Source organism: Nelumbo nucifera, chromosome 4 (genome assembly GCF_055504915.1).
Source record: "Nelumbo nucifera cultivar China Antique chromosome 4, China Antique-T2T, whole genome shotgun sequence".
In the NCBI taxonomy this organism is placed as follows: domain Eukaryota; kingdom Viridiplantae; phylum Streptophyta; class Magnoliopsida; order Proteales; family Nelumbonaceae; genus Nelumbo; species Nelumbo nucifera.
In genome coordinates, this window is record NC_142652.1 from 80,122,727 (window position 1) to 80,138,340 (window position 15,614).

Sequence of the window (15,614 nt, forward strand, 5' to 3'; positions counted from 1 at the left end):
TTTGAGCTCAAGCAATTATTTTCTTCCAACCTAAGTCTAGCTTGGGTTTGCACCAAACCCACACATAATGTAGATAGTAGGGTTATGAAGGAATCAAATTTAGATTGGATCCAATTGTATCTACATCCACATTGGATTATGAAATCACTAGATTTACATCATCATCCAATTATTATGTTGGATTTCAGATTGGATTCGGATTTAATCCATGACTATCCTATTATGTTTAAAATGACAAAAAAAATGTTTAAAAAACTAATTATTTTTAAATATATATATAAAACTAAAATATTAAATTTATCAATTATAAACTTCACATAATTATATTATACACACACACACACACACACACACATATATATATATGTTGTCATGCGGGTTGACCGAGGGCAACAAGGTAAATTCACTCTTCAAGTTTCGAGTGTAAGTCGAGGACCTTGGGGCCTCGGAAGAGGTTGACCGAAGCCGAGGACAGCAAACCGAGGTGAAGTACTCCTTCTGAGGACTATGGTAGCCAAGGATTGCAAGTCGAGGCGAAGTCCCTGGTGACCTGAGATACTACAAGACAGGGAGTGTCAGAGACCTCGGGGTGGATACCTGAGGCAGAGGCTCCAACGCTCAAGTTAGTACGAGGTGTGAAGTAGGGGAGAGTGCAAAAGTGTTCCTGGAGAGAGTCCTCGGATGCACCAGATCTCCCTGAATTAATGCTAGGTAGACAATGTAGGTGCAAGAAGTAAATGAGTGTGTGATGTTGGAGTTACTCCATTCCAACCCCTTTTAAGGGGCGGTTACCTCTTATTTATACTTGAGCATGCTGGTGGTAGGTGAAGATGAACGCCTCGGATGAGAGTCATACAAGGTCAGGTTGCAGGCCCTGGCGGTATGCTAGATAGTTATGTGATTGGCTCTGTACGGAGGCAGCAGGGCTCCCTCCTACTGTCGCTGACGTTAGCAGGCGTTAGTGGGTTGGGCCTCCCAGCCCTATGTGGGCTGGGCCAAGCTAACCCACATCACTTGCCCCCCACTCCCGAGACCGAGGTGAGGCCTCGACTTTTGCCCATAATGAGGGTAGTAATTGAAGTGAGGCTTTGGCTTCAATCATCGAGTGTAGTGGTCATTATGCCATCAGATTCATCAGTAGAGAGATGTCATGCAGTGGCATCGTCTTCGCTCTTCATGCCGCCACTCTTCGGTTCGGAAGCGCGAGCGATGTGGATGCCTCGGCTTGGCGAGGGTGTCCCGTATCCCGCACGGGTAGGTCACACTAGCGAGGCTACCGTGCAGGGGATGGCCGTCCTAGGAGTCCTATGCTTGCCGCCCAGCGGTCCGTGAAGAGAGGCCTTTTAGTTCGTTCAGAGGGTTGTCGCGAACGATCTTTGCGGTCCACCTGGCGTCGCTTCGCTTTCCGAGGGCATGCACTAGGAGGTGCGATGAGACTGGTGATGCAAATAAAATTTATCATATTCTTATCTATGAATATTCAGTCTTTCCACTCTTAATTTACATTAAATTGGACTCATTACTCTGTTATTTTGATTCAGGGCAAGGAAAGAAGTCGCAAGAAGGAAAACAAGGCTAATCGGATGATTTTTCACAGTTTCGGCACCGTTCAGTAATCTGAGCCTAACTCTCATATCCGAGCTACGATTGGGATGATTCAAGATGAACTGCAAAGATAAGAGCGGGATCTACAACTTTCATGTTTTGGGTTTTGACAGATTCGACCTACACCGAAGTCAAAATCAGGTCCAAAGTCGAAGCGGATCTGTAGTAAAGCCCAGCTCACAGCTGAAGCCCAATTCGTAGAAAAGCCTTGTAGCAGCCCAACTTATTAATGCAGCCCACTCGAATTCAAAAATCCAAAGTCTTCTTAGATTTGAATTCTAAATGTAATTCTAGAAAGATTGAGATCATTAGATAAGAGATAAGATAAGATAGGATAGGATCAGTTTAGAAATAACCTGGATTATCCATTCTAGAGATAACTCCAAGTAGTTGTAACAACCCCTCCCCTAAACTATATCAAGGGTTGGGCGTACCAGCTCTTGGCATGAATCTATCTAACAATCAATTACTGAAGTTCCCTCTGAATTAATCAAGATCACCATCAAGAAAGCTTCAAGAAGGAGATCAGCATCAAGAAAGCTTTAAGAAGGAGGTGGCGGCAAGAAGAAGAGAAGATCTCAGCTCCTAGGGTGAAATCATGAGTTCTTTCTTTCCTCTTGTTTGTTTTATTTCCTTTATCATGAACTGATTTATTTATAGCTAGGGCTGTGGGAAGCGTAACCATGATAATGAATATATTTTTATTATTATTCATCCAAGATCGTGATTTCTATATAGTCTATGAGTTATTTGCTTAATGCGATTAGGAGTGGCTATCTCTTAATTGATTAGGTTTATATGAATGAATCGGGAGAGGAGTTCATATATTAGACCACATAATTCATGGTGTGAATTGAATGGTATATAGGGATATATACACATGATTCATCTGAATGTATGAGTTTTTCTTGCATTTAATTCATTTCTATCTTGAGAACTCTAGTCGAGGGATCGAGGGGTTACTTGATAGAAGTAGGTTTAATATATCTTGGGAAAGAATATTAAATAAAATTGGGAAAACTTCAGCTTATGGGAATGACAAATTATCTTGGTTAATCACATCCATTAATATTCATTGGAATGGTTAGGTGGACCAATGGCCCTAGCGATTTCACTTAATCGTTGCATATTCAGTTATTGATTGCCCTTGCTTTTATTTTCTTTTTCTATTTTTTTTATTCAGTAGTTCTTACTGTTGGATCTGAATTTCGATTGTCCAAATAATTAAGGAAAGTTGTAGTTCTAATACTTATTTTGTTAAATCCTGGTGGGAACGATATTTTTATACTACTTGATAACTAGTGCACTTGCTAGGGTTATAATTATAGTTATCAACTGGTTCGCAGGAGCAGGGGTCTCCCGTGTCCGTTGGATCTATGCCGATATGAACCGTTGCTTTGGGCATCGTTTTGTCTTTCAAGGGCTTGCGCTAGGAGGCGCATCACAGTTGGATGGTGGGAGCATATTGGTTTCAGCCGTCGGATTTAGAGAAATCCAGGCCGTTCATTTTCCTTTAAATAGGGGCCCTGGCAGTGATTTTTTTCTCCATTTGAACTTAGACACCCTTGCTCTCGAGTGAGCGCAGCTCCCCAACTCTCAAGTCTCCAAAACTTTTTTACTTCTTCCCTTCTTCGGGACATTCCACACACTTTTAGGTATTCTTAACATGTCATTTTCAGACTCTGGTCTCAAGTGCCATAAACTCCCGAACATCTCAAGAGGGAGCTCTCTTGCAACCCCCTCTCCCTTGTATTCTCTAGGTTCTTTAGATGTAGTCCCCCATCGACGAGAGGTGGCCATTTTGAGGGAGAGGTTAACCTCGAGGGGTGCCAAGGGCAGTCACCAGGGAAATGACTCTCTCCATGAAAGCGCCGCCTTGGCATCGCCGAGGGAGCCCAAGGGATCTCCTCTCTCCAAGGGTGATGCCATGGAACTCGTCGCCGGACCAGCAGGAGGGAGTGCTGCCCGAAGGGTGGCTGATGCTAGTGTCCCACATTCAGAGTTTGATAGCTCCTTGGAAGTGTGCCAAGTCAAATCCTTGGCGAAGAAGTTCCATATACCCCGGTCTTACAGCCTGAGGGTCTTTGACATGGGTGATAAGCCATGGACCCTCGAGAAGGGGGAAATCTGTATCTACCAACATTTTTTAGAGTCTGGACTTAGGTTTCCCCTCCCAACCTTGTCCAAGCTACTGGAGTGGTACAACATCACTATCAGCCAGCTCGTACCCAACGCTCTCCAGACCATTGTGGCGATGATGGTATGGGCTCGGCTTAGGGGCGTGGAGCTGACGTTGAGACTATTCCGCGCCATGTTCATGCCGAGGAAGCATGCTTTCGAGGCCAACATGTACTACTTCCACCCGAGGAGAGGGAAGCTAGTGTGCAACCCCTCTATTCACGGGTGGAAGGATAAGTTCATCTATGTCTCCTGCCTCGAGGGCTGGCGCTTCAGGTCCGACTAGGGGGACGTCTGCGTCATCGTCGAGAGATGTCCCCCACCCCTCCGAGACGAAGAGGCTGCAACAGTACCTCATTTACTTGTGATGGGAACATTCCGGGCGAAGTCGTTGGTGAAGGAGGAGGTCCCCTTAGTCTTTGTTGGATTAGCCCATCCCCCCCAGTAGGAGAGGCTCTGTGGTTAGTGTGTTTTCCACATTCTTTTCTTTTTCGCTAATGTGCTAACTGCTTTCCTTTGCTCTTTCACAGAAGTGCCAATCAACGTCAAGGAACGCTTGTTGGTGAAGGCCCGGGCGAAGTAGGCCGAAGAGGCCCGGCAATGAAGCTGCCCCCCTTCCCCGGTGAAGGGGGGAGATTCGCAAGTACCCACCAAGGGGAAGCAGTCGGTGGTAGCATCGAAGAGGATGGTGGAGGTGTCAAAGAAGCCCACCACAGGGGGAGAGGCACCGAAGAAGCCCACCATCGGGGAAGAGGCGCCGAAGAAGCCCACGGAGGGGCCCGAGGTGGAAAGGAAGAGGTCTGCTGCTGACACACTGAGGGAGGAGCCCCTGCGGAAGCTTGCCAACACATCGGGGAAGGGCGACCTAAAACTATTCGTAGGTAACCAGGTTCAGATTGTTTCTGGCTCTCCTCACCATGACTTCTGAGCTTAAAGGGGGTTTGGATCTAGAGTGTTATTATTGTTTATCCTAGAGTGGGGGTCATCTTAGCAGCCACGTTTCCCACACACGACGCCAATTGTTGCCACGCGGGTTGGCCAAGGGCAACAAGGTAAATTCACTCTTCAAGTTTTGAGCATTAGTCGAGGACCTCAGGGCCTCGGAAGAGGTTGATTGAAGCCGAGGACGGTAAACCGAGGTGAAGTACTCCTTATGAGGACTATGGTAGCCGAGGACTGCAAGTCGAGGGGAAGTCCTTGGTGACCTGAGATACTACAAGACAGGGAGTGTCAGAGATCTCAGGCTGGATACCCTAGGCAAAGGCTCCGACACTCAAGTTAGTACGAGGTGTGAAGTAGGGGAGAGTGCAAAAGTGCTCCTGGAGAGAGTCCTCGGATGCACCAGATCGCCCTGAATTAATGCTTGGTAGACAATGTGGGTGCAGGAATAAAAGAGTGAGTGATGTTGTAGTTACTCCGTTCCAGCCCCTTTTAAAGGGCAGCTACCTCTTATTTATACTTGAGCATGTTGGTGGTAGGTGAAGATGAACGCCTTGGATGAGAGTCGTACGAGGTCAAGCTGCAGGCCCTGGCGATACACCAAATAGTTATGTGATTGGCTCTATACGGAGGCAGCAGGGCTCCCTCCTACTGTCACTGACATTAGCAGGCGTTAGTGGGCTAGGCCTCCCAGCCCTATGTGGGTTGAGCCAAGATAACCCACATCAATATATATATATATATATATATAATAATTTTTAATTGGACTCAAATTTTAATTGAATTGGATAGGGTTAAATTCACTTCCAAACTGTAATCAAATCCAAGTTCTAACATCCAAATCCAGGATAATCAGATTCAGAGTCAAATTGTTTATTAGACTTTTAGAGTCCATTGATAACCTTGGCCAGGGCCTAGGCTAAACAGTCCCTAAGCTTAACCTAGAAGTTATATGCATATATATTTACATAAAAAAATTATATTAATATATAGTTAGAAATTTTTATAATAAAAATCATAGTTTTATAATTGACCGGGACAAGCCTATCCTTGTCCCTTTCCCAAACAAATTTTATTTTGTCACGCTTGGGGTGTGGGTCAAGCCAAGTTAAGCAACCTTAAAAACTATTGATACACTACCAAAATCTAGCCCAAGATCTTTTACTTTTTTGTTCATTAGGCTACACAATTTGGGCAACCCATCCTCCATAGCGACTTCTGTTGCAATAGTAATAACTTTTATCTAAAAATAGTTAAGAACCCAAAAATAATGCATGCATGGATTGTACTCGGTTTGGTTCAGTTCAATTACGAAAGTCACACTGTTCTTAAGGGTGCAATTTGGTTAGGTTGGGTCAGGTTGAGGGTCAAGCCAAATCCAACCCAAAATCTTAAACCTCAAGTTTGGACTTAGACTAATTTAATTATGACCACAACCTAATTTTATATTATTTACAAAAAAAATGGTAACATTTAATCATTAATAAAGTAAAATAAATAAAATAAAACACTAATAGATAATATAGAAGAAAAAAATAAATATTTATTAAGTAGTTAATAGTAATTTATTATTTTTATTAAAATAATTATATAAGTAATCCAAATCAATAAATTACTAAATTATTTTTATAAAATACTGCTAAAATAAAAATTAATTATTTTAAACAACACTACATTCCTTCCTTATACTAATTATCGGTTTATGTTGTTTCACTTTTCCTTGATAAATCCCTATAATTCCCACTAGTACATACATATAACAAAAAGAAGGCATGATTAGAAAAGAACTCTTTTTCTACTAGATATATTATATGTGGAAAAATACACTACAACCCATTGTAGAATTCTGAATTCCACTATAGACCTAAAACAATTCAAAATGTCAAACACCCCATCCTAAACACCACTACCCGCTCGTATATTAGCATCAATTTCAAGTTGCACTTACCCCAATTATAGGGTGAAACTAAGAATTCTGATAGTTGGCTGAACAGTTATTATCCCTTATATATGCTCCCTCCACTTACGGTCTTGGTTATTATTAATAATTGAATATGATAAAGCTGGAATAAAACGGAATCACTAGACAAAGGGAAAGGGAGTATATAATTAAAAAAATTTGGGTCGACGAAAAGGTTATCGCCTTGTACAAGTAAAAACAAATAAAGTTGTTAATTGTGTTAAAAGTAACATATAATTAAAATTGTTACAATGTTGCTGTTGTTATGCTCATGTTAATGGGTGTTTGTCTACCAGAAAACCAGAAATCCTCGCTTGGCATCAGCCTTATATTGGAGATATGGTCTAAGGTATCAAATCCACGGAGCTGCGACTCTGCGAGATTTCCATTGTATGTCTAGTAGGCTTCACGTGTTGTCCCTGCATATGTGCGGCCTGTCCCTATTAACCTCTGGCTCTGGCTAGGTAACTATTACTTTTTTTTGATTTTCTGATGTCAAAAGGAAAATATTAAGGGTAAATTACAAATAGGTAACCTATATTTTGGGTAGGGATGGATAGATATGTTGAACTTTTAATTATAATACTTGAGTATTATTTAGATCCATTCCTTAGTATTCGGTGAGTTAAACATTATATAATGTTAAAAATGCCCTTTTAGATCATTCTTAGGTAATCGATGTTTTTTTACAGTAAATAAAAGAGTTTATTCTATAAAATAATCTTAAAAATACATGAAAAGGGTAATTTTGACATTATATAATATTTAACTGATAGAATACTAATCGATAGACCTAAGTGTGTATTTTTGAGAGTTCAGAGCACTCAAATATTGTAATTGAAAGTTGAGCATCTCTAATTTACCGAAATGTTAATTATGTTAAAAGGTGTTTGTCTCTTGTACGCACGTGGAGTTCAGAACTTGCATGGAATAGTTTAAAGTACCAATTACCAAAGTTGAAAAATAGCGCATTTCCAAAATCAAGTTGCAGGCTTGCAGCTGAATCATTTTCTTCTTCTAAAAGAGAACGATGCTTATAGGTGTAAGATTGTCGGGAATGGCTTCTACATGATATTCAAAATGATTGTAATTCTGCTTTGGTTTTTTGGTTTAATTAACAGCAAAAACTAGTGCAATTAGTTGACAGAACACCCTAGTATAACCACTGTTTAGAAAACCGGACCAGATTAGTTGGTTGAATCATTACCTAGGCAGTTGGCTTTTTTTTTTTTTTGTTTTGAGCACTTGGCTGGTTCAATCATATCCTTAGGGCCTCTTCGTTTTTTGGATTTTGATAGCGGGAAAGTTGGTCAATGGGATTTTGGTTTCTATTGACCAAGATACCCATGTTCTTTTTCAGATTTATGTGGGGCTCACGAATTTTTATTTTCCCTTACCCATCTCCTAGGTGGATAAGTAACTTTCACAATTGAGGGGAGTTACCAACACTTCGATGGGACAAATTTATCCTTTGTATTAATGGTTTTTTATGGCTAAACCAATCATTGTCTTTTATCCGGTAAATAGAAGAACATGGATAAATGCACTTATCCAGGTAAATATTTCTCAAGGAACACTTACCCAGGTAAATAACTTCTCAAAATGTGAGTGGAGCCTTAAAGCCAAAAGTCCCAAAACCGTTCACCTGGCCAGTACAACTGGGAAACCAGTGGCCTGGTCCTAGTTTTAGAAAACCAATCTTTTTTTAATCTTTTTAAACATAAATGCAAATTTTTGGAAGGCATAACTTTATGTTGTATCCAATTGAGTGATCTGTTTTAATTTGGATAACTTTTAGATATCTATATATTACTTACGCGCCTTGCCCCATTTTTTCTCAAAAAGAAAATGCCTCCTTTAGCCTTAAATCTTAATTTTTATATAAAAAAAAAATGAAACTAAAGGGCTAGAAGGAGAAGAATTTATGAGCATGGACAGAACGTCATAGGTGGTATTTGGTATCAAGATGTTGATGGAGTCGATGATTTCGCTTAGAAAATCAAGAAAAAATGAATCGGCACAAACTCCCAAGCTCTATGTTTTTTTTGGAAAATTGTCTAAAACTCACCCCGGGTTTTCAGCATTTCTCTTAAATTCACCACAACTTTTCAAAATGTCTAAAACTCACCATGTCACTTACTCAACGTTAAACAAACTAACGGTGTTAATATATTACCATTTTAACCTTCATAGAAAAATATAAAATATATACATATATTTTAATAATTAGACATGAAAAATGGGAAAAAGTTCAAAAAAAATATTTTCAAATATAAAATACATAAAAACACAGAAATTTCAAAAAATATAAACAATTATAGAAATTGCAAACAAAATAAAAAAATATTTTCGAACTATAGAAATTGAAAAACAAAATTAGAAAATAAAAATTGTAGAAAAAATACAAAAAATTATTGAAAAACACAGAAATTGCAAATAAATAACAAAAAATACAGGAAAATTTATAGATTGTAGAAAATAGAAAAATATAAAAAACATTGGAAATTATAATAAAACACTAAAAATGCAAAAAAAAAACATGAAAATTGAAAACTGAAAAGACCCTTTTCCTCTAACTCGCCATCCAAGGGTAATTTGGTCACGAAAATTGTTATTTATGCTGATGTGGACACCTCTGTTGAGAAGCATACTAACAGTGCATTAACGGAAGGTAAGTTTTGGAAAATAAAATTTACTGACATGGTGAGTTTTAGACATTTTGAAAAGTTGTGGTGAGTTTAAGAGAAATGTTGAAAACTCATTGTGAGTTTTAGACAATTTCCCTTGTTTTTATGTTTATTAATCTCGCTACAAGACGCATAGACACCATTATTTGCCGTGGAGAAAACACTTCTACTAACAAACAAGAATTGTGAAAAAGATGATTTGTGAAGAAGTAACTTACAGAAATCGAGATAAAGAGTTGTAACAAGGTTTTACAGAGCCCAGATTTCCTACTCACTTTTCATAATTGAGATGTGGTTCAATTCATGCGCGTAGAGAGTGGACAGGAAAAGTGAGTAGGAAATCCCGAGTGGTTTTTACCTGAAACTAGCCAACAAAATAATAAATAGCCACATAAACAGTTTCTCTTGAGAAAATATCTCTAATACCAAACACCATCATACTTGACATCCTCATTAATCATGTAGAAATACAAGAATCTAATGTTCATTGGCTAAATTCTCAGCTTGGAATGTATAGATACCCCAGCAGTATTTGTTCGGTAATCTAAAAGAAAAGAAGTATTAAACTCCATTCAGCTTGAAACAGAGAGAGAGAGAGAGACTGTAATAAGGTAAAACCTACTTGTGAAAGAGGGCCAATAATCTTAAAGTTCGAAATCTGAATGGTGCGCATTCATCTAGCAAAGGAGAAGAAAAAGAGAAGAACGAAAGTAGAAACACAAAATCAAATAGCAATACAGCTTCACTATTCCACTCTTATTTAGCCTTATTACATCAATATACAGATTTTTTTTGGCAAATAATTAAGCTTCTTATATGGATCGACGCAAGTAATATGTTTCTGTTCATGCTTATATATGTATATATGGCCCATCCACTTACGTGTCTCGCCTGTTTCTAATTCTGTATTTCAATCCAATATAATTTGATTAGGCGAAGTAGTACTCCTTCAACTGCTTCACCATTAATCACTACTACTGGTTGGGGCTCTCAGAATCAAGCAACGACGACCTTGCAAGTGAGGCTCAAAGGATCCCACATGCCCGGAACAAGGAACATCCGCCCCTCGGCTCCATAAACATTGAAGCTCCCTTTGCTTGCCTGATCAACCATCAATTTCCCAGGATATCCAGGGTAAGCATCGGCGCCGAATATGCCCGGACAGGCGGTCACAGCCTCTAACGGCGCCAAGGCATCGCCCTGGAAGTACCCCGTCTTCAATGGATTAGTTGCAGCTCCGGCCAGAACAGTCGCTATATTCACAACCATTGCATCCATGCCGACGCTATTAGGTGCCACCAGCGCCGGGCCGGGCGGGCCGTAGCTGGGTACGGCGTATGGCCATGCACAGAGGCTCGGGCACTGGGCGTGCGGATCCCCTACATGTGCATAAACAACTCTTTCAGTTGGAGATACCATGAAGCTGTCGTGAAACCCACACGACCCCATGCAAAACTTCTCCACTGTTACATCTGCAGCTGTCAGGACGAAGTATATTCCGGTAGGGTCAACTGGGAATGCCTTTTGGGCTATCGCATTTTTTACCAGGATGGCTATGTCGGCACGTTTGATGTTCTTCCCTCGAGAATAATTGACGTCTCCAACTTCTCTGGCCAGCTTGACGCTACCGGAAACAGGCTTTCCGGTTGCGTCTTTGTATGATTTGGCTGTTGCCCACCATGTTGAGACGGTGGGTTGTCGCCGGAGAGAATGGGCTGTGGAGGGATCCAAGGAAGCAAAGAAGTTGGAGATGATGGTCCTGTTGGTGAGAGAGAAGGGACCATACCAGATGAGATAGATATTGATGGTTGGCCCGGTCAAGAGAGGACCATTGTGGTACTTGAGTTGGGTGGATGTGGTGACTAGTGAAGGAAGTTGGTCGTCTGGCTTTGGGTTGAGCCCATGTGAACATGGGGCTATAGCCAATAAGCCAACAATGGAGACGAGGAGGAGGAATAACAGAGACCTGATCATCAGTTGTCTGTCACCCATTCTCATCATTTGGGGTTTCTCTCTTTCTTAGTGAGAATGATGATGAGTTTGGTGCCTGTGAGTACAAGGAGGGGTCCCTTTTTATAGATATGGTTCCAAGTCTTCCTAAGTTCCTATTCCATGGTCGACAAAAGAAAAAGCTTGTGTACTTTCCTCTGTTCTGCACCAATAATTAATTGTGTATCATCACTAATCTATATATACTATTCCTAACTACATGAACTTGATCACAATTATACAGCTAGCTAGGGTTAGATTTTCATGTAAACCTGATCATACAATCTGAAGTCTGTATTATATATCCATCTCCTCAACCAGTAATCAGCCAAGGTCACCAATCAATTAGAATTGTTCAATCATGTGGTTCAAGTTTTTTATAAGCATCATCTGATAATTTTTGGGAAACCTTCTTCCATACCAAAATAAGCGTATATCATAATAATAATAATAATAATAAATAATATTCCTCCATCAGTCCCTTATCCTAGAATACGTTAGTGGCACGTAGTGGGTCCAGCTTAACCAGGACCATTAATGGAAGATTAGACATGACATGACACTTAAGTAGTATATAGAGGAGGGGAATGGGAATCTGATCCTACCTACTGAAAAGATTTGATCATCGATTAAATAATATCTCATATTAATTTCAAGTGTTTAAAGCTAAGTTTCAATTATGGCTGAAGACATGTCTATCTCCAATCAATCAATCATGTAGGAGGGATTCTTTTTTCCCTTTCCCTTGGGTAATTGTAGGAGGGATTCTTTATTATTTGAATTCAATGTGGAAACAATTGATTCTTTTTAGACATGTCAACATGGCAACATGATAAGACCCCAGTCTTCTTTAATTTCTTCTTCTGTATCACTGTTGCGAGAGTGAGCTGTGAAATCCATCATCATAAGGATGTCTTCAATTCTGGTTGCGCTCATGTTTCATCTAGCTCAAGTCATGAATATATTTATATACACGATGAATAAGGTTTTTGAAGCAGCATATGATTTCAGAACCAATAATATAGAACACAATAATTTTTCATAGCTTTGTCGATCAGGCAACATGCATGGTTAATTTGCTGATATAAACATATACGAGATAGCAAGTTATAAATGCTGCGTCTCACACCTATTATTATAGTATTTTCATTCGAAAATTACTGTGCAAAAGAATGATAGTTGTACAAAAGGGACAATTAATAATCACATCACATATAATTAAAAGATGAACCACAAATAGAACAGCTTATGATTAAGAAGAAAAAAAATTGTTATCTTTTTATATATAAAAAAATAATAATAGGCTTTTAAAACTACATACGTATACCACCCTTTTTTTAGAACCATGAAACACCACCTAAAATGAGAGTTGGGATCACCTACCAACAAAACAACGTTCCAACACCTCTCCAACATGATCTGATACCGTACATTTCATACATAATAAGTCCCACTTTTATGATGGGTTCCAGTATCATGTTGAAGTGTGTATGGTGTTAGACCATGTTAGGAGGGTGTTGGAAGTATCAGGACTCCTAAAATAAAGCCTGTAAATCAGATGGGCAGGAACTTGTTACAAAAGGTGTATATAAATACTATTAATAATAAAACGAGGATGGAAATATGAAATTTAAGAGAGAATAAAATATACTAAAATTAAAAAAAAAAAGAAAAAAATGCAACACATATTTGGGTCTAGACCAGTTTACAGGCCAGGTTCAACATAATGTATAATGTAAAAGTCAGGCCCAAAGCTCAGCCCGTAAACAGATCTATTTGGATCATAAGCCCTAACATCAAAGACTAGCTTTCATCTTGAAGCATGTGTGACACAATGTGCAGCTAGGCCACTCATTGGACTAAGATAATCTTCCTTTCTAACATGTAAAGTTGGTCTTAGACGTCTCCTAGCTGGGTGAAGTTGAAAGAAAAGCTTCTTCTGTCGTATATGGCTGGTGTATAATTTTGGGATGGAGGTTGATGCTCTATGATTGTAGAGCCAACTTGTTATCCTTTCCATATGATATTTCTCTGTCCGGAGATGGATTGACACCAAACTTTTTCCCAATGGACGACTAATCCGTCGACTCAGATTACATCTTGGACGGCACGACATTATCACGCCCATTGGACCTGGATGGTCTCCACGTGAATAATGCGCTTCGCATTTGATCTCATTTCGGCCTTTGTTTTTTCGAAAGTTATTTACCAGTTTGATAACTATTTTTTAAGAAACATTTATCTGGGTATGTATATTTATTTATATTTTTTCTATTTTTCAGGTAAATAAAAGATAATGATTGTTTTAACCATAAAAATTTATTATTAAAAGAGACAATTTTATCCTATCTAAGTGTTAGTAATTTATTTCCACCGTAAAAAAGTTATTTATCTATTTAGGAGATGAAAATAATTTTTCTATAAACCCTACATAAATCTAAAAACTTAACATGATAAAAATCTCGTTGACCAACTTTTCTCTCTTAAAATCCAAAACATAAATCAGCCCTTCATACAGGATATTGACAACCATAACGAATATATATGATTAAGAAGCTTAGACCTTATTCCCAATGGAATTCTGAAATCAACACTATACCAGAGGTGGCAATGAGCTGGCCATGTGGGTTCAGATTCACTGGCCTGAGCATTTCAACTATATTTGCTGAATCCGAACCCACAGCAAGTATTGGCAGGTGTTACAGGCTTCTCTAGTTAAAATAAAACGCCAGATTTGTAATTTGTTGTTTGCTTTGCTAGAGGTTATACCACTTCGACCCTGACCAGTCAAACTACACAATCTCAATAACATTACAAAAAGGACAACCAAATTCAGGGATGACGCTATTTATTGGCACAAAAGTAGGGGTGACCATGAATATATGTTATAAGGGGTTTTATGTAAACCTGGGTCTGTCCTAGCCCATAATTATATGGTCATTAGACCTGTTCATGGGCCTGGTAGTTTGATGGCCCGGCCCGACCCCTGAATGGGCTTGCACATGATTTTAAGCCTGTGGGTTTGACCTCGGGCCTAAAAGCCCGGCTTGATTATTTTTCAGGCGGGGCTTGGGATTTGTCAAAAAAGCCCAACCTGGCCCAACCTTTTATATAATATAAAATATATAATTATTTTTCATAATTTCTAAACCCTAAGTCCCTAACCCGACTAACCCTTTCCCTCTTTTCATCAATACTTCTCAATTCTCACTCTCAGAGTCTCAATATGTCTATAGCTCAAGGAACCAACCAGTGCCACCAACGAACTAGCAATCTCCGACAAGTCAGTGTCGAGCATAAGCTAGCAACGACAAGCTTCAACAATCGCGTCATTTTTATCATTCTCCAACGGCAACAAACTAGGCTAGCAATGGTAGTCGGCGATGACAAGTGACCAGGTCCTCTCTCTCTCTCTCTCTCACGTTATCTTCCTCTCTCTCTCTCTCATTATCTCCCCCCCTCTCTCTCTCTCTCTATTCTGATACAAGGAAGTCGAACAGATTTCTCTCTCTCTCTCTCTCTCTCTCTCTCTCTTGTTATCTTCCTCTCTCTTTCTGTTCTGATATAAGGAAGTCGAACAGATTTCTCTCTCTCTCTCTTCGGGCTTGGGCCCGGGCTTCTGGCTTTTTATGAGGGCCAGGGTTGGGCCCAAGTTGTAGGCCCATTGGTCAGGCTGGGCTCGGGCTTGAAAAAATCCTGTTAATGAAGAATGAAAGTCTGGCCCAAGCCTGGCCCATGAACACGTCTAATGGTCATGTACATTGTAAATCATGCTAGGCCTTCTAGGCTTAGCAGTTCTGGGCTCAGGCCCAAGCCCAGTCCATCTTTTTGCATGCCTAGTGAAGGCTCGAGGGCCAATTTAGAAATGATCATCCTCCACAAAAGTCTCCTTTTTCAGGGTTGGACCATGATACTGGAAAACCTTATAATCAATCAATTAGCATCATAAAAGCAGTAACCAATCAAGTGATATTCTTTAAAATTAGTTGGGGATTTTGATTGGTCAAAACTCTTCCTGTATCATACTGTTGTTGCCAAGGATGGGCCGAGAGCAATAAGATAATTTTACTTCCTTAGCCAAGTTCTTGTGTGTCTGAGGGTTGATCTGTCCAACATGTAAAGGAGAGATTATGTCAGAGGTCATGGGTGTTATCCCAGGGACGGAGTCTCTGACGATCAAGTTAGTCAAGTGCACAAAAGGAGGTCGGACGAGGCCTAAGGAGAGAGCTCAGACGAGGTCACCCGAGAGTAAGAGA

At 39.8% G+C, this 15,614-nt stretch overlaps 1 protein-coding gene across 1 annotated transcript; it reads right to left on the minus strand.

The window, feature by feature from the left end:
• Window positions 1-9,976: 9,976 nt before the first annotated feature.
• LOC104589002 (protein EXORDIUM-like 2) lies at window positions 9,977-11,546 on the minus strand. The gene has a single exon (XM_010247162.3). It carries the CDS (start codon window positions 11,368-11,370, stop codon window positions 10,366-10,368), a length of 1,005 nt encoding a protein of 334 aa, XP_010245464.3. The 5' UTR covers window positions 11,371-11,546; the 3' UTR covers window positions 9,977-10,365.
• Between the last annotated feature and the right edge of the window lie 4,068 nt (window positions 11,547-15,614).